This window comes from Bos taurus, chromosome 19, assembly GCF_002263795.3.
Source record: "Bos taurus isolate L1 Dominette 01449 registration number 42190680 breed Hereford chromosome 19, ARS-UCD2.0, whole genome shotgun sequence".
Taxonomy (NCBI): domain Eukaryota; kingdom Metazoa; phylum Chordata; class Mammalia; order Artiodactyla; family Bovidae; genus Bos; species Bos taurus.
Genome location: NC_037346.1, coordinates 48,359,036 through 48,381,879, shown reverse-complemented (window position 1 = coordinate 48,381,879; position 22,844 = coordinate 48,359,036). Strand labels below are relative to the sequence as shown.

At 45.5% G+C, this 22,844-nt stretch overlaps 1 protein-coding gene, 1 long non-coding RNA gene and 2 other non-coding genes across 6 annotated transcripts in view; 1 reads left to right on the top strand and 3 right to left on the bottom strand.

The window, feature by feature from the left end:
* TEX2 (testis expressed 2) overlaps window positions 1-13,459 on the top strand; it is a 114,307-nt gene extending 100,848 nt beyond the window's left edge. Inside the window, exons 9-12 of one of the 3 annotated variants that reach the window (XM_024980007.2) lie at window positions 4,467-4,586; window positions 6,065-6,274; window positions 10,081-10,201; window positions 11,827-13,459. In XM_024980007.2, the coding sequence (XP_024835775.1) occupies window positions 4,467-4,586; window positions 6,065-6,274; window positions 10,081-10,201; window positions 11,827-11,949 (574 nt within the window). In that variant the 3' untranslated portion in view covers window positions 11,950-13,459. 3 annotated transcript variants of the gene reach the window in all.
* A 1,711-nt stretch (window positions 13,460-15,170) lies between these two features.
* Window positions 15,171-15,303, bottom strand: LOC112442831 (small nucleolar RNA SNORA76). Its single transcript, XR_003031121.1, has one exon. It is a non-coding gene; the product is annotated as a small nucleolar RNA SNORA76 (small nucleolar RNA).
* A 30-nt stretch (window positions 15,304-15,333) lies between these two features.
* Window positions 15,334-16,030, bottom strand: LOC101902037 (uncharacterized). The gene is made up of 2 exons (XR_233110.5): window positions 15,630-16,030; window positions 15,334-15,419 (listed from the first exon to the last, which is right to left on the bottom strand). It is a non-coding gene; the product is annotated as an uncharacterized lncRNA (long non-coding RNA).
* On the bottom strand, window positions 15,497-15,566 carry LOC112442810 (small nucleolar RNA SNORD104). The gene has a single exon (XR_003031101.1). It is a non-coding gene; the product is annotated as a small nucleolar RNA SNORD104 (small nucleolar RNA).
* Window positions 16,031-22,844: the final 6,814 nt, after the last annotated feature.

Here is a 22,844-nt window from a genome sequence, read left to right as displayed (position 1 = left end):
GCCCCGTTTGTAGACCTGAGAGGATTGAGATCAGGAGCGCTTAAGAGGCTTTCCTTGATTGGGATCGCCGGGGTTCTGATCCAGGCCTCGAGTCAAACCCAGCTTCTGTCCCCAGCTACCCCTCCCCAGTGCCATGCCCCACTGAGCACCATCAGGCCAGCCCCAGGACAGCAGAACTGCAAAGACAGCTGCCAGTAAAACCAAGCACCACAGGCAGAAGCGGTCTTGAAAATGAGCTCTAACTAACCAGGAGCGAGACAGAGAAGACTTAAATCAGAAGCATTCGTGCAGGGAGCCCTTTCTGGAAACAGCCCCGAGCTGCCCAAAGCTGCTGGGGCTCCACTAGAAAGAAGGGGGTCTTGTGGGCAGGTGGGGCCCCATCATGGCCGGGTCCCTGAGATCCTTGCCGCTGAGGCCTCCCACGTCCACTGTTGTTCATGCGGCTCTCCTGGAGCAATTTCAAGTTCATAAAACTCGGCTGATCAGAGGATGGACATGTTTCTGAACAAGCAGTGCTTCTCTAGACTGCATGAAAAATATCCTCTGCTTTAAGAATATAATGTATTATATTTAATGTTTAATATATATCTAAAGTACCATTTTTTCCCAGTAGAGTCTGGTATGTTTTGCCTTCCTGTGAGGGTGTTAACTTTTATGTTGATGTGTAATTGGCTGTCATTTAATTTTAAAAGCAAAGACAAATATAATTCCAAAGCACTTGACCTTGGGAGAAAAAGGCCTGGAAAAATGAACCCTTAACCCCTTTTTTTTTTTTTTTGCAAAAAGGACCCAGTTGGGAATCTGAGAGTTCTGGATCCTTGCCCCAGAAAGATGCCTACACACACACCACTTGGCTCACAATATCTGGGAGCTCTGAGAGCCTCTGGAAAGCTCATCCGTACCTAAGAGCCTAATCCCAGAAGTGATTCTCGCATCACTTCTCAGTCACGAGCTGAGCAATCGCCCTAAGGCTGAGTACCAGAGGAGAGGTGGAGTCCCTGCACCTGTGGCTGGTACATGATCCTTGGTTTCCTTCAGGAAGCCCCTCCTAGAGCCCCGAGTGTGAAGAGTGGGCCAGCAGCAGCCCTTTCCTCCCTTTATCTCGTGGCTGCCAGTCCAAGGCTCACTTCCGGCCGGGGGCTTGTCCCCTATCGTCCTGCTCTGGCAGGGCCTCTGCTTGGTCTCACTGCTTTTGTCTGACCCCCTTCAAGCATGCAAATGACTGTGCCCTGGGAAGTCCCCGAGGAGATGCTGCTCAGCCCTCAGGAAGCCCTACTTGCCGTAGAAAGTCTGTTCCTGTTCTCACGTCACCCCCAAGGCTGGTGGTGAGAAGTCTGTGTTTCTTCACTCTAGTGAAGGCCTGTCCCTTTGAAATGTGGGTTCACTTTGTACTTGCAGACATTTTTCCTTTAGTCTTTTCATTTCCCCAATAGTCTTCTGGTTGTGTACGGTAGTTATGGTAACCTTGGGCCCTAAGACGCTCAAAATGGAATTCAGGTGGTGAGCTGGGCGTCGGAACTTTAGGAATTGCCTGAAGGGGACCTAAGTGAGTCAGGAAGGGGGAATGTTCTGCACGTTGGCTGCTCTTTAAATGAACGTTGGGGCCGGCATTTGCTGTGAGGTACACGGCCTGTCCGTGCTCTACCACGGCAGCCTGGGCTGGTGTGCGAGTCCCGTAGCGGGGCTCCCCGACCTCCATATTAGGCTGCTCAGTGTACCCAAGTCCTCTACCCTGCCCCGAGGCCCTGATGTCCTGGGAACCCCGTCCTTGTCATCCACGCTGTGACTCAGTCTAACTGGGGGTGTACATGGACGTGTATCTGTAGCAGACGTATGGGCCTGATTTCTGTTAAAGAAACGAACACTCTTAAGAGTGTGGTTCCCGCCAAGCAGTCGCCTCACTGGGCTGTTTAATTATGCACCCTTCACTTGAAGCATTCTTTGGAGCTCCTTTGTAGAACTGCCTCTAGTGTCTGTGACCTTCTTTTAGGTACTCTGAGTGACAGCAAATCATCCTACTTTTTCTAGATGAATCAGATATTTGAGTAATTGCCAGGCATCACTCAGAGGTGCCAGTGATTATGAGGCTAAGAAATGTTTGGTTCAAGACAGAGTATCCGTGATAAAATAATTCACTTTTCCTACGTGTCCAACTCCAAGCACATTTCCAAAAAGATTTTTAGCAGGGGCAGCGAAACTGGAATCAGCCCTTTAAGGTAACTCTTAGAAGGGATATGACTCTCATCTGGAATCCCAAGGTGTGTTTTAAAAAATAGGCTTATCATGTACTAGCACACCTTATATATAAGAATGTGCAGGGTGTCTTTCTCTGAAATTCATCATAAGTCTGAGATCACAAAATGCATATTCAGTTATAAACTTGAATCAGCCAGACATTTAGCCCCACTTTTAATTATTGTTGGTGCTGCATAATATAGCTCCCTGGGCAGAAAGGAGAGGTACCATTTAGCCACAATCAGAATTTCATGTCATCTGATCTATTTTAACTGATAAGGCATTGTCTAAATTATTAACTTCAAGCCACAAAATTTGTCCTGTTCTCTGTCTTGCGGAGGGTTAATTCAGGAACCCGAGAGCTCACTGCAGTGCTCAGCCTTTGGCATCTTCTGCCTCAGGTCAGGAGGCTGCCAGATGACAAATACCAGTGGGGACAGGAGGGGCCAGTGGCTCTGCAGGTTTCACTGCGGTCCAAGATACCGAGGCAGCCTTTGGTGCTGTGTAGATTCCTTACCTGGCAGCATGCTGTCTGAACCAGAGGGCACCGTCATGTTCCTAAGAAGTAAGCTAGGTTTCTGAGAAAGGTCACATGATCTTTGGGGATTTACTTCCCTGACTTTCTTCATCCCAAGTCCCCGTGTAAGCTTTCTTAGGAATCCTGTTTTGCCTTTTATATAAAAGAAGAGCTCTGTGAGGGCCGCCCAACCCTTGAAAGGGCTGAGATGGTTTTGTGACCAGCGGGGACACTTGAGCATTTCCTGGACTGGCCAGGCCTCTGATGGAAGGAGGAAGAGTCAGGTGCTGTCCCCGAGGCCAGGGACAAGAGGCCTTTGTGTCTGCAGAGGGAGTTTCTTCTCAACACCACACTCAAGCCCGTTGGCTAGAGCGTGGGCTCTAATGTTTCAGAGCAGGGTTGAGGAGGATCCGGGTGTCCTGCCAGGTAGGTCCTCTTACAGCCGGGCTCCTGTTTCAGGGCGGAGATTTCAGAGCCCTCCTGCCATGCTGGGACCTCAGCTGGGCCTTCAAGGCCGCACTGGCAGGTGTGCTACCCTTGGGTGCCCTTGGCCCTTGCTGGTCAGAAGATGAGCACCCGTACAGGCTTCTGGTGGCCGAGGCCAGCATCTGAGAAAACCCCAGAGGGTTTCGAATGCAGGAGACGGCACCTAAGCTGGGATGCCTTCCCCTGTCCTGGTGATTTTGTTCTTCTCAAAATCATAAGACCGACCCTCTGCTTAGTGACCGTTGATGGCGTAACAATGTTCAGAGATAGTTCTGTCCCTTGTTCATTTTGTCCCCATCAAGTCTCTGAGCCTGAGATGGGCCCTGCCTTCTGTCTCTCTGCCTCTCCGAAGTAAAGCCTCCCTTCAGGGAGGGAGCTGCCTTTTGTGGGGCCAGAGCTCAGCCGGGAGCCCTCCAGTGCCCTCAGTGGGGAGCCTTGATCACTCGCCACTGCTGGTGATACAGACCCTCCAGGCCTCTGGAAACTGAGAACCTACCCTGGAAAGATTCATGAGGAACATTGCTCTCTGATGAAGCTTTTTATTCATTTAAAAAGAAGTTTTAAACTAGTACTTCTCCTGAAAGGTTCCTGGCTTCCCATGTCAGTTGCCTCCTGGAATCCCTTGAGATTTGTACCCCTGGTTGCTGGCTTTTTCTGTGACCTTCAGGAGCTGGGGCGGGAGTGGGGGTATGTAATTTCACAAGGAAGAAGTCTGGAGCCAAAACTAACTTGGAGATGCCTAAGCCAGAAAGCACAATTTTTTTTAACTCAGCCAGTGTTGGAGGACTTACCTGAACAACCCCGTCATCCATTAGTTGGTCACGTCACTAACATGAGCTGTCCGTCACCCGTGCAATCTTCATTCTTTCCACTCACCTCCCATTGGCTGCTCTGCACTGTTGACGAGATCACTGCATTTTGTGTGGATGAGATCACTGCATTTTGTGTGGACCGCATCACACTCTGACCGCCTGTCTTTCTGACGCATGCGCAGAATCCAACCCTCCTGGCGCAAGTCCGCGGCCGTTCTGCCCGGGACTGGGCGCTGAAGGGTCTCCCGGGGGACCAGGCCCATCCGAGGATTCTGGGATTAGGCCTCTTCTGTCTGGGTGAGGGGGGGGCGGGGAGTGCTACCACCATAGCCATGGTGGCAGTGGAGCGCGTGCGCTTCCTAAGCAGAGCCTGCGCTGGGCGGGCAGCCTGGTGACTCTGCCCTGATCAGTTGCAGGCCCAGGGCCTTCTGTCTGGCCGACAGCGACGAGGAGTCCTCCAGTGCTGGCTCCTCCGACGAAGACGATGCACCAGAGCCCAGTGCCGGAGACAAACCGCTCCTCCCAGGAGCTGAGGGGTGAGTGGATCCAGCTTCTGGGGTCTCCCGGGGGGTCACGGCTGCAAGTTGGGCGTGAGTTTTGCATCGCCTTTTCCCTCTTTGATCTTCCTCCTCCACTTTGAGTGAATGGTTTTTGCATTAATAATTCAAAGCCAGTGGCTTAAAATTCCAGACCCCAAATCAAAAACACCCAAATAATTTCCCCTTATTAAGAGTCCAGACCAAAATGGTTTTCTCAGGCCATTGGAGTAAAGAATACGAGAATGGAAGGGATGTTTAACACGAGGACCATAAATTGCGCAACACCTCCCCCTAGTGTCGGTGGGGAGCATTACTTCCCTTCTTACGGGTCACGTGCCTCCAGTGATCTGTTAATAGTTCCTACAAAGTTGAGACATTCTAATGATTTCTTTGGGAAATTTTGGAAACGTGGATCACTTAGATGGCCTTTTGGATCATGAACTTAATTTGGGGGGTTCCTTTTGCCTGTTACTTGGACTGTGGAATGATCCAAGTGCTTAGGCTGCCTCTCTGTAAGGATCTTTTAAATATTTACAGTGAGCAAAGAAACTGAAATGATAAAGAAACCAAGTGATTCAGAAGCATTTTTAAGAAAACATCAACCTGTTCTGTTTGAAATCCTACAGAAGATAAAAAGAATCTAGATGTTTGAGGAGTTGGCTGTAGAGTTTGTGTGCACTACTTAACTCGCCACCTGACCTTTTAGAGTGATGGCTTTTTCCTACACACATACATATACTATTCCTGAACTCTAGATCTGCGGATGATTTTAAGAAACAAATATTCTCTCTTCTTAGGGCAGTCATAGGTAGATGTGGCCTGATACAGAAACTTACTTTCCTGGCCTGCTGGCACATCACCTTGATGTAGCTATTCTCTTTAGATGCTCCTAAAACTCTTTGACAAGTAATTGCTGCTCAAAGTTAGTGTGACCCTATCTGAAAGGCAGATGTTTTACTGTGTTCTGTGGCCCTCTTAATGCAGCCTAATGTCTTATTTGCTATATAGAGACAATGAGATTTTTTTCTAAGAGGACACGAGATTTGTACTCAGTATTTGAAGGTCATTAAGGAAAGCAGGTGAGATGCATTCCCTGCATGCACTGTGGGAACTTGGCCTGACTCTCCATCATCAAAACTGGGCCCCATCTGAGGTCTACACCTCATCTGAACTAGTAGTTCTCACCTAGGGGTTATTTTGTTCCTCCTAGGGGACATTTATCAATGTCCAGAGACACTTTATTGTCTTAACTGCTGGGAGATGATGTGCTGTTGACATCAGGGCGGCCAAGGTCAAGGATGCCGCTAAACATTTCGTACGGAGGAGCGTCCACAGCAAAGAATTGCCCAGTCCACAGTGTCAGTGGTGCTGCTGTTGAGAAACTCTGGTCTAAAATCAGGTGAACAGAGAGCCAAGTTTCTGTTTATGAAGGAAGAAAGTCAACACTAACACTTGCCTGTCTCTCTCATTTAAAGGTATGTTGGAGGTCATCGAACAAGCAAGATCATGAGGTTTGTTGATAAAATTACCAAGTCAAAGTATTTCCAAAAAGCAACAGAGACAGAATTCATTAAAAAGAAGATTGAAGAAGTCTCCAATACACCCCTACTGCTAACTGTAGAAGTACAAGAATGTAGAGGAACCTTGGCAGTGAACATTCCACCTCCTGCGACTGATCGAATATGGTATGAATGTAGAAGGCCCCTCAGGGTCAGCCAGTGATTCCCTTTGAGCATGATCATAAAAGTCATAGTCTGCTGACCCTTGACATTATGGAAAGTACCTTCTTCCTGGGAAGAAGTACTTTCAAACGTTTTTCTTGGGACCTTAAAGTTAGTTGTAAATCTGATTTTACTTTTCTTCTGTGAGTGGTTAATTCCCATATAAAGATATACCTTCAGGGCTTCCCAGGTGGTACAGTGTAAAGGATCTGCCTGCCAGTGTAGGAGACAGGAGACTGGTGTTCTATCCCTGGGTTGGGAACATTCCCTGGAGGAGGAAATGGCAACCCACTCTAGTATTCTTGCCTGGAGAATTCCATGGACAGAGGAGCCTGGAGGGCTACATCCATGGGGTCACAGAGTTGGACACGACTGAGCAACTGAAGCACGCACATGTGTTATTATACCATGAAATAATAATTCAGATTTTTTTAAAATGGTGAGAAATACCCATCTTCAACATGTCCCTGGTGGTCCAGTAGTTAAGACTCTGGGCTTCCACTACAGGGGGCATGGATTCGATCCCTGGTTGGAGAACTGAGATCCCATATGCTGCGCGGTGCAGTCAAAAATTAAACAAAAAAATACTCATCTTCACACTTAGGAAGAGTTAAGGTCAACCGGTGAAGTTTGTGGGATGAGCTGTTTCTAGGTCTTCCTCCTCTCTCAAGTCAACCCTTTCCACCAGGAAGAAGAGCTGCGATTTGTAGAACGCTTATTCTCTGCCGGGCCAGTCTTCACAGCATCCTGTGGAGACAGGGCTACCATTATGCCCCACTTTACAGATGGGGATCACACATCCAGCAGAGTCCTGGGTGGTGAGGGAAGACTTGCCCAGGTCAGACCTGCACGTGGAGGAGGCAGGATGTGTGCTTGGTAACTCTGGTAGATTGTGAAAGTCCCTCAGTCGTGTCCGACTCTTTGCGACCCTGGAATTCTCCAGGCCAGAATAATGGAGTGGGTAGCCTTTCCTTTCTCCTGGGGATCTTCCCAACCCAGGGATCAAACCCAGGTTTCCTGCATTGCGGATGGATTCTTTACCAGCTGAGCCACCAGGGAAGTCCAAGAATACCAGAGTGGGTAGCCCGTCCCTTCTCTAGCAGATCTTCCTGACCCAGAAATCGAACCATGGTCTCCTGCATTATAGGTGGATTCTCTCCCAGCTGAGCTACTGAGAAGGGTGACCCAAAGAGTTGTCATTTGAATGAACCAGTGGGTTTTAACCCTACCTGCATGTTGCAGTCACCTGGGGACTTGTTAAAGCTGTGCCGAGCCCAGCCCCCATGATTCTGGGATTGGGAGACTAAGCCAGGACTGAGAATCACTGAAAAAAATTATTCATGATCCCAGCAAAAGGAAATCACTATTTCTAAATCTCAATCTTAAGTTGGCAAGTAAGACCTATAAATATGCATAAGGGTATATAGTGATTACATAAAAGACCTCATTGTACCAGAAGCTACACTCATATGAAAAAGATTGTTGTTGTTTACTCGTTAAGTCATGTCTGACTCTTTTGCAAGCCCATGGCCTGCAGCCCATCAGGCTCCTCTGTCCATGGGATTTCCCAGACAAAAATACTGGAGTGGATTGCCGTTTCCTTCTCCAGGAGTTCTTCCCAGCCCAGGGATTGAACCTGAGTCTCCTGCATTGGCAGGCAGATTATTTAATGCTGAGCCACCAGGGCTGCTGCTGCTGCTAAGTTACTTCAGTTGTGTCCGACTCCTAGTGACCCATGGACTGCTGCCTACCAGGCTCCTCTGTCCATGGGATTTTCCAGGCAGGAGTACTGGAGAGGGGGTGCCATTGCCTTCTCCGAAGCCACCAGGGCAGTCCCTATGAAAAAGATACCTCTGTTCTCTCATCACATGAAACCAGCATGCTGTTGCACATCCTTGGTGTTCAGGAGGACTTGTAAAAATGATTACAAAAGGGTTGTTTAATTGGCTGATCATTTAATGATGATATTGGTGTTTTCCTAGTAAAAACTTTAAAATACTATTTAGGATTTTATTTTTAAAAAGTAATATTTTCACTGGAAGAACATGAAAACAACAACAAAAACTAAGAACCTATAACTTTAGCATCCAAAAATAACCAGATACTACCTTACTGTGCAGCTTAATAAAAAAAAATTTTTTTAATAGTAAGAGTTGATACATATCTTCTTTTTACTCCCAAGCTTTGACTTAGGAGTTACAAACACCACTGCTCAATGGTAATTAGAATTAGAGGCCTCTAGCCTAGTAGCTCCGGAGAAGCAATGGCACCCCACTCCAGTACTCTTGCCTGGAGAATCCCATGGACGGAGGAGCCTGGTGGGCTGCAGTCCATGGGGTCGCTGAGGGTCGGACACGACTGAGCGACTTCACTTTCACTTTTCACTTTCATGCATTGGAGAAGGAAATGGCAACCCACTCCAGTGTTCTTGCCTGGAGAATCCCAGAGACGGGGGAGCCTGGTGGGCTGCTGTCTATGGGGTCACGTAGAGTCAGACATGACTGGGGCGACTTAGCAGCAGCAGCAATGCAGGAGACGTAAAAGATGCCGGTTCAAGCCCTGGGTCATGAAGATTCCCTGGAAGGGAAATGGCAGCCCACTCCAGTGTTCTTGCCTGGACAATCCCATGGACACAGGAGCCTGGTGGGCAATAGTCATGGGGTCGCAAAGAACCAATTCTTCATGACTGAAGCGACTGCGCACGCACAGCCTAGTGCTACTCAGTGCATGCTTGAGTGCTGAACTATTTGTTATTAATCCACAAAGATAACTATACATATTCAGAGTGTTTAGAATATTTATAGCAACTTGCCATTTTTATCTTATGGGCAGACCTTGTCTGACTATGCTTTGCTTTCTTGTACTTGCCCATACTGCATTTTTTACAGATTGAAAGTTTGTGGCAACCCTGCGTTGTCAGATGATAGTTATCTTTTTTTTTTAAGCAATGAAGTATTTTTTGATTGAGGTATATACCTTGTTTTGCACACCTAGTAGACTACAACATAGTGTAAATATAATTTTTATATGCACTGGGAAACCAAAAATGCACGTAACTCTCTATTGCAATGTTAGCTTTGGTGCGGCAATTTGGAACTGAGCCCACATATCTCCAAGGTGTACCTGGATGTTTTAAAACGTTGGTCCATGATGGATCAAAGTTTTTAGTTTGAGAGCACACAGTCTCTTGACTGGATACCTTACCAACAGTCCTGAGTGCCAGTCAGCTCCACTGAGAAGCCGTAATAATCACAGTGTGGAGTGTGGAGTGAAAAAGCAGGTTACAGAAGGCTCTCTGTTTATGTATGCATATTAGGGGTGTGGGGGAAATTGATCATGTTTCTCTCAGTGGTCCTATCTTGGTTATAGATCCAGAGAGAGACAGTGTTATTTCCTGCTTTATATGCTTTCATATTTGGGGTTTTGTAACAGATGTATCTTACTCTCATAAAAATAGAAACAAAAAATATCTTTGCCATTTTAGGAAAAACAAAAACCAGAAACAATGCCCAGGTCATGGACTTTTCCAATGGTGTTTCCTGGCTGTCTTAGTTTGTCAGAACTGTTCCCCAGTCATCACAGCCCTGGGTCCAGGGAATTCACAATTCATACCTGCTGCAGCGAAGTATTTTTTTTTAGAAGGGATTTTCAGCAGAGGAAAACATTTTCAAGTACTGATAAAGCCTTGTGTAAATGAGGAATGTTTACTCTGGGTACCATCCACTTCTTTTCTTTGCTTCTAAATGTGGTTATTTGTCTTCTTTTAAAAGGTATGGATTCCGGAAGCCACCATATATTGAGCTGAAAGCTCGGCCAAAACTTGGAGAGAGAGAAGTGACTTTAGTTCATGTGACAGACTGGATAGAGAAGAAACTGGAACAAGAGTTTCAGGTACACCTGCTGGGTCATCTCATTTCATGCTGAGTCTAAAAGCTCTGGGCAGAACAGAGGTCCAGGATCCTCCTTGGAAAATCTGATGAAAGCTATGGACCCTCATCTGGGGAAAGTACCCATGTGATCAGAGAGGCATAAAATTTCAGGTTTAGTGTTAGAAACCCTGAAACTCATCCACATCCTGTTACATAGTCTTCAGAGGAAACTCAAAACGTTGGGGTCAAAGAGCAAAATGACTGTCATGTCCCCGTAGGCCTGGTGAGGGTTACGTCGTCCATCTGCTGGGGCCATCTTGGGACTTTTCCCCTAGGTGGGGCCTGGAGTTGGCCCGTGAGTAGCACCTGGGCCGTGGTCAGGGAAGCCTTTCCTGCCCTGGTGTGGTAGCCACCTTGCTCAGTTTGTGTGTTTCTACATTCTCCATGCAGCTACCACCTGCCTTGGGAGTTCAAAGATGAATCAGGCCTCTCCCTACCCTGTGAATCTTCGAGGGTAGTCCTGGAGTTGACTCAGCCAGAGCTCATTCTCCAAGTCTGTCTCTGCATTCTTCCACCACAGGAAATAGCAGTGTGGCCAAGGCCTTGCAATGAGCTATTTCTATTAAATTTTTATCAGGTTTTTGAGGCATAGCTGACTTTTAAGGTTTTACGGATTAACAGACTATTTTATAATGAATTTCACTTTCTGAAGAAGACCCATATTATGTTTGCAGTAGTACCTTTTGAGTCATTGCCTTTAAAATTATACTTTTTATTATCTAAAAACTATATTATTTAAAAGCTGTAGCTGTAAATATAACAACCAATTTATGGAAAGCTTTATTTTATCTCCAAAAGAAAAAGCACTTTGAACCTAGTTAGGGGAAAAGCAACCTCATGCCTGTAGTTCTTTTTCTTTTTCCTACGTGAGGAATTTGGGTGGGTCATCTCTTTTAAAAGTATTGGGCTAGAATGGTCACCCCTTCTAGGGGGCAGACTTTGGTGCATGGTATTTTCGAGGCAAGTCGGGAAGTTGAAGGGTAACTGTTTGCATTCTCCCAAGGCCACATGCTTTGGTTTTTGCTTTTGGAAGCATTTCTGAAGGTGAATACATTGCCAGAATTCACTTACATAAAATTAGTTTATAAATAGGCAAAGCACCATTGCTGTCAATCACTGATTATCCTTTGGGTGTTCATGATAGTAGGATTTCTTTTCTATGCAGCTTTAACTGGTTCTGGTTTGGGGGAAAAAAAATAGCTTACTTTTTTGTTGCTAGGATTTTAAGTGCTAGGATAAAATTTACTTAGAACAAGTGTTCTGGATATAGTCATTTGGAATCCTGTGAGCAGCTTATGCCAATTCTCTTAATGTTATTTATCAACTCATGAGTGATTTTATTATATGTACGTGAACTCAAGCAGGCTGCTTCTGCCTCACAGGCTATTGGGTTCTCATGTTCATGCACTGGTGTTGATCCCTCCAGGCTTTCTGAATATTATAGAGGAATTAGTTTGGAATGTGTAAGAAAAGTTGTTTCATATGGATTTTAAAAACTTGTCTAAAGCCTAAAATTCTTATCAGAACACAATAGGGCAACTCCCAGAGAACAGAGCCTTGTTCCATGTCTGTTCCTTCTTTCTGCAGAAAGTTTTTGTCATGCCAAACATGGATGATGTTTATATCCCCATCATGCACTCGGCCATGGATCCTCGCTCCACGTCCAGCCTCCTGAAAGACCCACCTGTGGAGGCCCCTGATCAGCTGTGATGGGTGCAGTCCTGGTGTTCCCAGTAGTGGGAGATAAGCTCAGTGTGGGGTTCTCGGCTGCCATCTGGGCTGCAGCGCTGGCCTTTCCTTGTGCCACCGCTCTGCCCTCTGCCTGCCGGTGCCGGTCCCACCCTGAGGTGTCCCGAGACTGGGGTCCAGATTGCCTGCTGCAAAGCTTTGCCTCAGCAAAGGAAAACTGGAAGGATCATCCCGGTGGATCCAGAGGTTACTGGTGACTCCCACCCTGGCTTTTCTGAGCCTACCAGGTTTTGTTGTACCACAAGAGCACATTAAGAGCGAAGCTGCACAGCTGGAAGGCTTCCCTTTGCCTCCTCGATGCCTCCAGGGTCTTTGCTCAGCCAGCCAGCGCAGTGGAACGTTTTCTTGCTTCCCCAGTTCGTGTGTGGCAGCCCCAGAGGACATCAGTGTGGTTCCATGTGTGGAGGGTGGGGAGTGGGATTTTGTGAGCTGTGTCTTTGGTGATAAAAGAGGTGTGCATGGCAACTTACTGTGTTTTGGAAGCAAGTAGCCATAGAACATACAACTCTTAACACACTACCAGCTGGGGTGAGAATGGTGGGATTTATGTGTACATTAGGCAAAGCCATGAGATCAAACCATCCCATGCCTTCTACCAACAAGGTACAATCACCTGGTTTCTAACTGATCCCGTTTTCCTGAGACCTGAGCATATGTGAAAATGTCAAACACTGCGCAAGACTGGATTGGAGTGCGGCCAGGAAGCCAGAGCCACCGTCCATCCACCTGGCGCTTCCTCTGTGCTCTGGGAAGCTTTAAATAGGCATAAATGCCTTGTTAACCTAATTGGCTAGGGATGTTTTGTGGGCAGTTTCCTTTTCTGATGGCCAAAACAGGACTGCTCTCTTATCATCTTGAGTCAAGACCAAAAGTTCGCTCAACATCAAACACTACAGATCTCAAAATGAACGTGACATTTAACATTGCCAATTTTATTTTGTGCACTTGTGTCAGAATGTTTAGTTTACAAGTTTCAGGGCTCTCTCAACTGTATAATTTGCTTTGAGAAGTACACTCAAAATACAAATTTTTAATTGTTTAAAGCTGCATTCAACATCAGACTTACCTTGGGTGACTTTTGACAATTACATCTGTGGACAAAGCTAATAGTGTTTTTTTTAAACAGCAGCAGCACCTTGCCTGAACATGACTTTAAAGAAATTAATATATTGAAAGAATATATTTGAACCCTTATTTGATTACTTTAATTGCACCATTAAAACATTTGACTTAAATTATTGGACCATTCCAGTTGGTGTGCTGTTCTCATCGTGTAGGCCGATTTGCCTGTCAGTCCGCATGTCTTCTTCACTGGTCTTATAATTTTTGTGCAATAATTTAAGGCAAAGGACTAGATGCACTATTGTGTAAAGAGATTACACGACTGTACCTTATTGCACTTAATCAAATAGTATGTGGGGGATTTACAATCGCTTGCATTGTTTCACAAATAAATATCTCATGTCAAATACTAGATAAGCATCCAAGTTATTTCTACTTAATCCTGTTCAGGTAACAAACAGAATAAACTATGGCACAGAATCTGAGCCGTCAGCTGCCAGTGGCAGCTTCAGTTTCTTGAGTGATCACTGGACTTGTTCTGTTGAGGATCCAACGGAGACCACACCTTGGTACGCGCTATGTCCTTTGGTCCTGTCCGACTCTGCAACCCTATGGAGTGCAGCCTGCCAGGCTCCTCTGTCCATGGAATTCTCCAGGGTGGAATATTGGAGTGGGTTGCCATGCCTTCTTCCTCCAGGGGATCTTGCTGATCCAGGGATCGAACCTGCATCTTAGATCTCCTTCACTGGCTGGTAGACTCTGCACTAGCACTACCTGCAAAGCCCTCGTAGGCTGAGTTCACACCAACCGCCTACTAACTTGGAGCCACCTCCATTATTAAGCAACAAAGCCGTTAAGACACGGCACTCGTGCATACTTGCCTTTCAACACCTGCCACCTTGTCCTCGGAACTGATGCACATTTCAGCTAAGCTTTGGAGCCCATTGTCATCTGTGTTTTAACTGCAAATTGGCACTTGCCATATACCTCTCCAAGGATTAAATCCTGTGTTGCTGCAGCTGGTGACCTTCAACACCCACCCCCAAAAGTGGAGAGCAGTAATAAAGCACTCTGTGCTCCAGGCAGGGACTGGCAGACAGGTCTTCAGATACATTTTCAGGAGCTGAGTTCAACTTTCTCCCTTCATATCCACAAAAACACTGAAAACCTCATGGTGACAACTGTCCCTGTGACTAGCAAAAGCTTTACGAGACTAACAAAACTAGAGAAATACGTGCTCAATTGCATGCATCCCCTCACCAAAATCTCTTTTGTACTGTCTTGCTTCTTTGGAGCAGTTCTCAGAGCTGTTTCCTGGGCTGCAGCTCTTACTTTGCCCCAAATACTACTTCACTTCAGCCCCCCAGTCATCTCTTTGCCACCCGAGGACTGCAGCACGCCAGGCTTTCCTGTCCATCACCAACCCCGAGAGCTTGCTCAAACTCGTGTCCATCCAGTGGATGATAAAACTCAACTCTCCCTTTGTACACGTTTTTAAAACACCCAGAATGCGGATTACACCTGCAAGTAGGTGCCTATGTTGTGCCCTGCGGCAAAATACCTTGGTACTGTGAGCTGTTCACACTGTCTGGGGCATACTCTATAAGTCAAAGAAAGTGAAGTCGCTCAGACGGGTCCGACTCTTTGCACCCTCATGGACCGTAGCTACCAGGCTCCTTCCTCTATGGGGTTTTCCAGGCAAGAGTACTGGAGTAGGCTGCCATTTCCTTCTCCAGGGGAATCTTCCCAACCCAGAGATCAAACCTGTATTTCCTGTATTGCAGACAGACGCTTTACCGTCTGAGCCACCAGGGAAGCCTATTTTAAGGTAGTCCGCGAATACCCCTTATCAAAGTTAGTAAGCTCATGAAGCCCAAGACCGGGAGGCAATTCCAGTGGAGTACACCACGGCCCTTGAACCGTTCAAGGCCACAGCCTATTTCTCATCTCCTCTCCCTGCAGATGGCCATCCACACGGCGGTTAAATGAACCGGCGCGTCTCACAGGTCCCCATTAAAGTGACACTCGGACTCAGGGAAGTCACAAGAAATAAGCAGACTACAGGACCCCCGACGTCTTCCCCAGGCCTCTGTATACCCCGCCCCGGCAGCCCAGGGCGGCCGTGTCGCTCGCGGTTAAAAGGGCCGCCGCCGCGGGGGCAGACGACCCCAGTTATGCGCGAGCACGTGCTCTGGCGCTGCAGCCTGACCCCCGGCGCCACGCGCAGGCGCGGCGGGGGCTCAAAGGCAGCGCGTCGCGACAAACAACACAGAACACTAGCACTGGGATCAAACCATTTTATTGAGGGGCTTCGGGGGAAGATCGAAAAGCTGGGAGGACAATGACATCCGACGTCCTTCTCGAGCCATCTGCAAGAACAAGAGCTGTGGGTGAGGAGTGCGATGTGCCCGCAAGCCCGTCTATTCCCAGCCGCCGAGGCAGCCCGACTCAGACTCCAGTTCGCATCACCCGCGTCAGCAGTCTAACACGTGCTTTATTTGGGATGTCATCACCGCAGGCCGCCCTCCCTCCGCCCGACTCCCAGGCCCCCGACACAAAACAAACACCACCTCACCTACCCAGCTCTGATTCAGCAGCTAAAAGGAAACGAAACTGGCCTGGTTTCTACTTAAAGAAGCAGACCGGATGTAGTTGGGCGGGCCTTACCGCTATTGACCAATTGCAAGTTAAAACTTCCTGCCACGTGACTGTAAAGTAACTCACTGATTGGCCTGGCTCGCTGAGTCCTCCAGAGTATAGAGTGGTTACATGCCAACCATAGAGATGGGTGTTAAGTAAAGGCTGTGTCCTAAATTTAGTGTCCTAATTCTTCTGATTTCTTTCATCACCTAGGTCACCGGCTTGTGAGTGGTGTATCTCTCTATAGTACACAAAACGGAACAGCACAGACAGTAGGGCGCAGGAAATGCTTAACCTGTTAGATAGTCTGTTTCACGAGCTAAGCTAGGAGCTGAGGTGACAATAGTCTTGCCCCTGAATTTAAAGTAACTTGTTCTGGCAGAAAAAGCTTGCATTTGAAAGCAGGTCGATGTGCAATCAAATCCTGACTTTGTGATGAATTCGCTTCTTGACCTTGATCACTTAGCCTTTCTGAGCCTCGATTTCCGAAAAACAGAGAAATCCAAAGTAACAGTGGTGTACAAGGATTACATTAATGTCAATCAACTGACACATTCTAAGTGGTAAACAAATACGTGTGTTTGAAGTAGTGGTGTGATGCGGAAAGCTTATGTGATTATATTACTTTAATAAATGCTAAAATAGAAGTAGCTTACTTCAGAGGCCGAAGGGAGAGAAGGTCTAACTTTGGGAAAGCCGAAAGTACTTCTAAGTACTGAGATCAAACTGTGAGGCAGACACATTATTCACAAGTGGACAATAAGAATATGTCCTTGCTATCTGGGTTTGATTTCGGCTTCCAAAGTAACTCACCAGGTAAAGAATCGGAATGCTGGTTAGATCCCTGGATGGGGAAGATCCCCTGGAGGAGGAAATAGCAACCCACTCCAGTATTCCTGCCTGGAGAATTCAATGGACAGGAGCCTGGCAGGCTACAGTCCATGGGGTTACAAAGAGTTGGACACAACAGAGCACTCACACACTCTGGGTTTGATATACTGGGAGAGGGAACAGAAAACACACAGGCGAAATAATCTGGTTATCATTACTTCCTTTATATGTTTTACTTGGGAATTAATTTTCTTTTTCTCCCAACTTAATAAGGAAAATTTATTGTTTTCTGTAATAATGAAAGTATTTCAGCCTGTGTTTGTATAGTTGAATAGGACTCTTACTTTCCTTATTTTCTACATAGTCTTTAGTTATATTTCTAAATTCTTCTTTGGTCCAAAACAATCATTATTTTGGCAAGTGTATTGTAACCTGCATATGATGTGGACTTTAAGAAAAACCCACAGTGTAAGATGAGTGCGCTGAGTTTATTCAGTGTCTTACTGGGGATTTTAGGCCAGGAGACAGAGAGCTATGAGAAACTGTTCCCAAGAAGCAAGGGAGGAGCCAAGAAATACATGAATTTTTTGCTAAAAACAAAACAAATATAGTTGAACATCAAAGATTACTGCCATTCACAAAAAACAGCCATCTCAATGATTTTGGTGCTTTTCTATATATGGGAAAAGGCAAGAATGTGGGGGTTGTAGACATTTTTCCTTAGATGTGTATCTTAAGTATCTAGGGGCCAGTATCCAAAGCAAAGAATGCTTCCTGTTTTTCTTGCTCCTGATTCCCCTCAGGTCCCCTGTCAGTGGTGGCCAACTGGAGCAGCTAATGGCTTGATCCTTGTAGAACTGGAATGGCAGGCAACATTTTTTTTTCTTGTCAATGATTATTTTCATTGCTGTTTAATAAACCTTTGTTTTTAATTTCAACATTTATTACTCTGTAGTACAGTTTCTACATTGGGAAATTAATTAGTTTTCTTTGTGACCTAAAACATGATCTATTTTTATAAATATTCCACAGATTCTTGAAATGGAGATCTTTTCACTATCATGTACAGATACTGACATGCAGCCTGCCAGGCTCCTCTGACCATGGGATTTCCCAGGCAAGAATACTGGAGTGGATTGCCATTTTCTCTTCTCCAGGGAATCTTCCTGACCTAGGGATGGAACCCGGGTCTCCTGCATTACAGGCAAATTCTTTACCGTTTGAGTCACCAGGGAAGCTCTAATATGTTTTCCAACATGGTGAGTGTAAAAATGATATCTTTGATGCCAGTCATGGGCCAGATAAAGGCCCATGAAGATGAATCGTTCTATGAAGACCTATAAGACCTTCTAGAATTAACACCCAAAAAAGAGGTCCTTTTCATTATAGGAGACTGGAATGCAAAAGTAGGAAGTCAAGAAATACCTGGAGTAACAGGCAAATTTGGCCTTGGAGTACAGGGCAAAGGCTAACAGAGTTTTGCCAAGAGAACACACTGGTCATAGCAAACACCCTCTTCCAACAACACAAGAGAAGACTACACATGGACATCACCAGATGGTCAATACTGAAATCAGATTGATTATATTCTTAGCAGCAAAAGATGGAGTAGCTCTATAGAGTCAGAGAAAACAAGACTGGGAGCTGACTATGGCTCAGATCATGAACTTCTTACTGCCAAATTCAGACTTAAGTTGAAGAAAGTAGCGAAAATCACTAGACCAGGCAGTTCAGTTCAGTTCAGTCACTCAGTCATCTCCAACTCTTTGCGACCCTATGGACTACAGCATGCTAGGCCTCCCTGTCCATCACCAACTCTCGGAGTTTACTCAAACTCATGTCCATTGAGTCGGTGATGCCATCCAACCATCTCATCCTCTGTCATCCCCTTCTCTTCAGGCCTTCAATCTTTCACAGCATCAGAGTCTTTTCAAATCAGTCAGTTCTTCTCATCAGGTGGCCAAAGTATTGGAGTTTCAGCTTCAACATCAGTCCTTCCAATGAATATTCAGGACTGATTTCCTTTAGGATGGACTGGTTGGATCTCCTTGCAGTCCAAGGGACTCTCAAGAGTCTTCTCCAACACCACAGTTCAAAAGCATCAATTCTTCTGCGCTCAGCTTTCTTTATAGTCCAACTCTCACATCCATACATGACTACTGGAAAAACCTAGCCTTAACTAGATAGACTTGTTGGCAAAGTAATATCTCTGTTTTTTAATATGCTGTCTATATTGGTCATAACTTTTCTTCCAAGGAGTAAGCTTCTTTTAATTTCATGGCTGCAGTCACTATGTGCAGTGATTTTGGAGCCCAAAAATATAAACTCTGCCACTGTTTCCACTGCTTCTCCATCTATTTGCCATGAAGTGATGGGACCGGATGCCATGATCTTCGTTTTCTGAATGTTGAGCTTTAAGCCAATTTTTTCACTCTCCTCTTTCACTTTCATCAAGAGGCTCTTTAGTTCTTCTTCACTTTCTACCATAAGGGTGGTGTCATCTGCATATCTGAGGTTATTGATATTTCTCCCGGCAATCTTGATTCCAGCTTGTGCTTCATCAAGCCCAGCATTTCACATGATGTACTCTGCATAGAAGTTAAATAAGCAGGGTGACAATATACAGCCTTGATGTACTCCTTTTCCTATTTGGAACCAGTCTGTTGCTCCATGTCCAGTTCTAACTGTTGCTTCCTGACCTGCATACAGATTTCTCAAGAGGCAGGTCAGGTGGTCTGGTATTCCCAACTCTTTCAGAATTTTCCAGAGTTTATTGTGATCTACACAGTCAAAGGCTTTGGCATGGTCAATAAAGCAGAAATAGATGTTTCTAGACCATGCAGATATGACCTAAATCAAATCCCTTATGATTACACAGTGAAAGTGACAAATAGATTCAAGGGATTAGATCTGATAGACAGAGTGCCTGAAGAACTATAGATGGAGGTTCATGACATTGTACAGGAGGCAGTGATCAAGACCATCCCCAAGAAAAAGAAATGTAAAAAGGCAAAATGGTTGTCTGAGGAGGCCTTACAAATAGCTGAAAAAGGAAGAGAAGCTAAAGGCAGAGAAAAAAGGAAAGATATACCCATTTGAATGCACAGTTCCAAAGAGCAGCAGGGAGAGATAAGATAGCCTTCCTCAGGGATCAGTGCAAAGAAATTGAAGAAAACAATACAATGGGAAAGACTAGAGATCTCTTCAAGAAAATGAGAGATATCAAGGGAATATTTCATGCAAAGATGGGCTCAATAAAGGACAGAGATGGTATGGACCTAACAGAAGCAGAAGATATTAAGAAGAGGTGGCAAGAATACACAGAAGAACTATACAGAAAAGATCTTCATGACCCAGATAACTATGATGGTGTGATCACTCACCTAGAGCCAGACATCCTGGAATGCAAAGTCAAGTGGGCCTTAGGAAGCATCACTACAAACAAAGCTAGTGGAGGTGATGGAATTCCAGTTGAGCTATTTCAAATCCTGAAAGATGATGCTGTGAAAGTGCTGCACTCAATATGCCAGCAAATTTGGAATACTCAGCAGTGGCCACAGGACTGGAAAAGGTCAGTTTTCATTCCAATCCCAAAGAAAGACAATGCCAAAGAATGTTCAAACTACTGCACAATTGCACTTAATCTCACACGCTAGCAAAGTAATGCTCAGAATTCTCCAAGTGAGGCTTCAACAGTAAGTGAACAGTGAACATCCAGGTGCTCAGGCTGTATTTAGAAAAGGCAGAGGAATTAGAGATCAAATTGCCAACATTCGCTGGATCATCGAAAAAGCAAGAGAGTTCCAGAAAAACATCTGCTTTATTGACTATGCTAAAGCCTTTGACTGTGTAGATCACAATAAACTCTGGAAAATTCTGAAAGAGTTGGGAATACCAGACCATCTGACCTGCCTCTTGAGAAACCTATATGCAGGTCAGGAAGCAACAGTTAGAACTGGACATGGAACAACAGACTGGTTCCAAATAGGAAAAGGAGTACATCAAGGCTGTAAATTGTCACCCTGCTTACTTAACTTCTATGCAGAGTACATCATGAGAAATGCTGGGCTTGATGAAGCACAAGCTGGAATCAAGATTGCCGAGAGAAATATCAATAACCTCAGATATGCTGATGACACCACCCTTATGGCAGAAAGTGAAAAAACTAAAGAGCCTCTTGATGAAAGTGAAAGAGGAGAGTGAAAAAGTTGGCTTACAACTCAACATGCAGAAAACTAAGATCTGGTCCATCACTTCATGGCAAATAGATAGAGAAGCAGTGGAAACAGTGGCAGAGTTTATATTTTTGGGCTCCAAAATCACTGCACATAGTGACTGCAGCCATGAAATTAAAAGATGCTTACTTCTTGGAAGAAAAGCTATGACCAACATAGACAGCATATTAAAAAGCAGAGACGTTACTTTGCCAACAAAGTTCTGTCTAGTCAAAGCTGTGGTCTTTCCAGTAGTCATGTATGGATGTGAGAGTTGGACTATAAAGAAAGCTGAGTGCCAAAGAATTGATGCTTTTGAACTGTGATGTTGGAGAAGACTCTTGAGAGTCCCTTGGACTGCAAGGAGATCCAACCAGTCCATCCTAAAGGAAATCAGTCCTGAATATTCATTGGAAGGACTGATGTTGAAGCTGAAACTCCAATCCTTTGGCCACCTGATGCAAAGAACTGACTCATTTGAAAAGACCCAGATGCTGGGAAAGATTGAAGATGGAAGGAGAAAGGGACAACAGAGGATGAGATGGTTGGATGGCATTACCAACTTGATGGACGTGAGCTTGAGTGAGCTCTGGGAATTGGTGATGGACAGGGAAGCCTGGCATGCTGCTTTCCATGGGTCACAAAGAGTTGAACACGACTGAGTGACTGAACTGAACTGATGGGCCAGGTATGGTGTCATGTATATTATTGATTTAGTCCTCTTAGAAATGCTGAGCTAGCATTTTAATCAGGGTTTAGTGGTTGTAAGTGATGGCAACCCAACTCAAACTAGCTGGTCTAAATAGGGTAGCATGTCTGACTCTTTGTAACCCCATGGACTGTAGCCTACCAGGCTCCTCTATCCATGAGGTTTCCCAGGCAAGAATACTGGAGTGGATTGCCATTTCCTACTCCAAGGGATCTTCCCAGCCGAGGGATTGAACCTGCATCTCGAGTCTCCTGCATTGGCAGATGGATTCTTTACCACTGGTGCCACCTGGGAAAGCCCATAAATAGGGGAAAGTTTAGTTAAACAGGGGAAGACAAGCTGTGCAGGCTGATCTCAAGGCAACTAGAGGCAGAACTTAAGTTTGTCCAGGACTCCTTTACCACATCTGTGCTTCTCTTTATTTGTCAGGTTTTTTTTTTTTTTTTAAATTTTGAAATGGCTTTCATTACAGATGGAGGCAGCTCCCGGGCCTCACATTCCTGGCTTTGCCAGTAGAAAGGAAATGAGTCCTTTTTGTGGCTCTAGTTGGGGCCAGATCGGATATAAGCACACCCATGGGTCAAATAAAGGTGTCAGATGGGTAGCTGTTTCGGTCAACTATTACTACACAACAAACAACTCCATAATTCAGTGGCATTACACAACAGTCCTTTTATTATCTCTCGCAATTCTGTGGGTTAACTAGCCTTGTTAACTGAAAACAGTTTGCCTCTTTTATCTTTTGCCTCAAGCCCAAAGACACAGCCAAGCCAAAGATTGGGAGAAGGAAGGATTTATTACTTGCAGCAAGTAAGGAGAATGCCTTTTCATACTGTTCATGGGGTTCTCAAGGCAAGAATACTGAAGTGGTTTGCCATTCCCTTCTCCAGTGAGATGTGAGAGTTGGACTATAAAGAAAGCTGAGCACTGAAGAATTGATGCTTTTGAACTGTGGTGTTGGAGAAGATTCTTGAGAGTCCCTTGGACTGCAAGGAGATCAAAGCAGTCAATCCTAAAGGAAATCAGTCCAGAATATTCATTGGAAGGACTGATGCTGAAGCTGAGATTCCGATACTTTGGTCACCTGATTCAAAGAACTGACTCATTGGAAAAGACCCTGATTCTGGGAAAGATTGAAGGCAGGAGAAGGGGATGGCAGAGGATGAGATGGTTGTATGGCATCACTGACTCTGATGGACATGAGTTTGAGCAAGCTCCAGGAATTGGTGATGGACGGGAAGGCCTGGCGTGCTGTAGTCCATGGGGTCTCAAAGAGTGGGACACAAGTGAGCAACTGAACTGATCTGAACTGAAGGAGAATGCCAGGGATATTTCACAAAGCAGTGTCTCCCCAAACAGCAAAATTAGGGAAGTTTTAAGCTAAGGGAATGTTCATATTC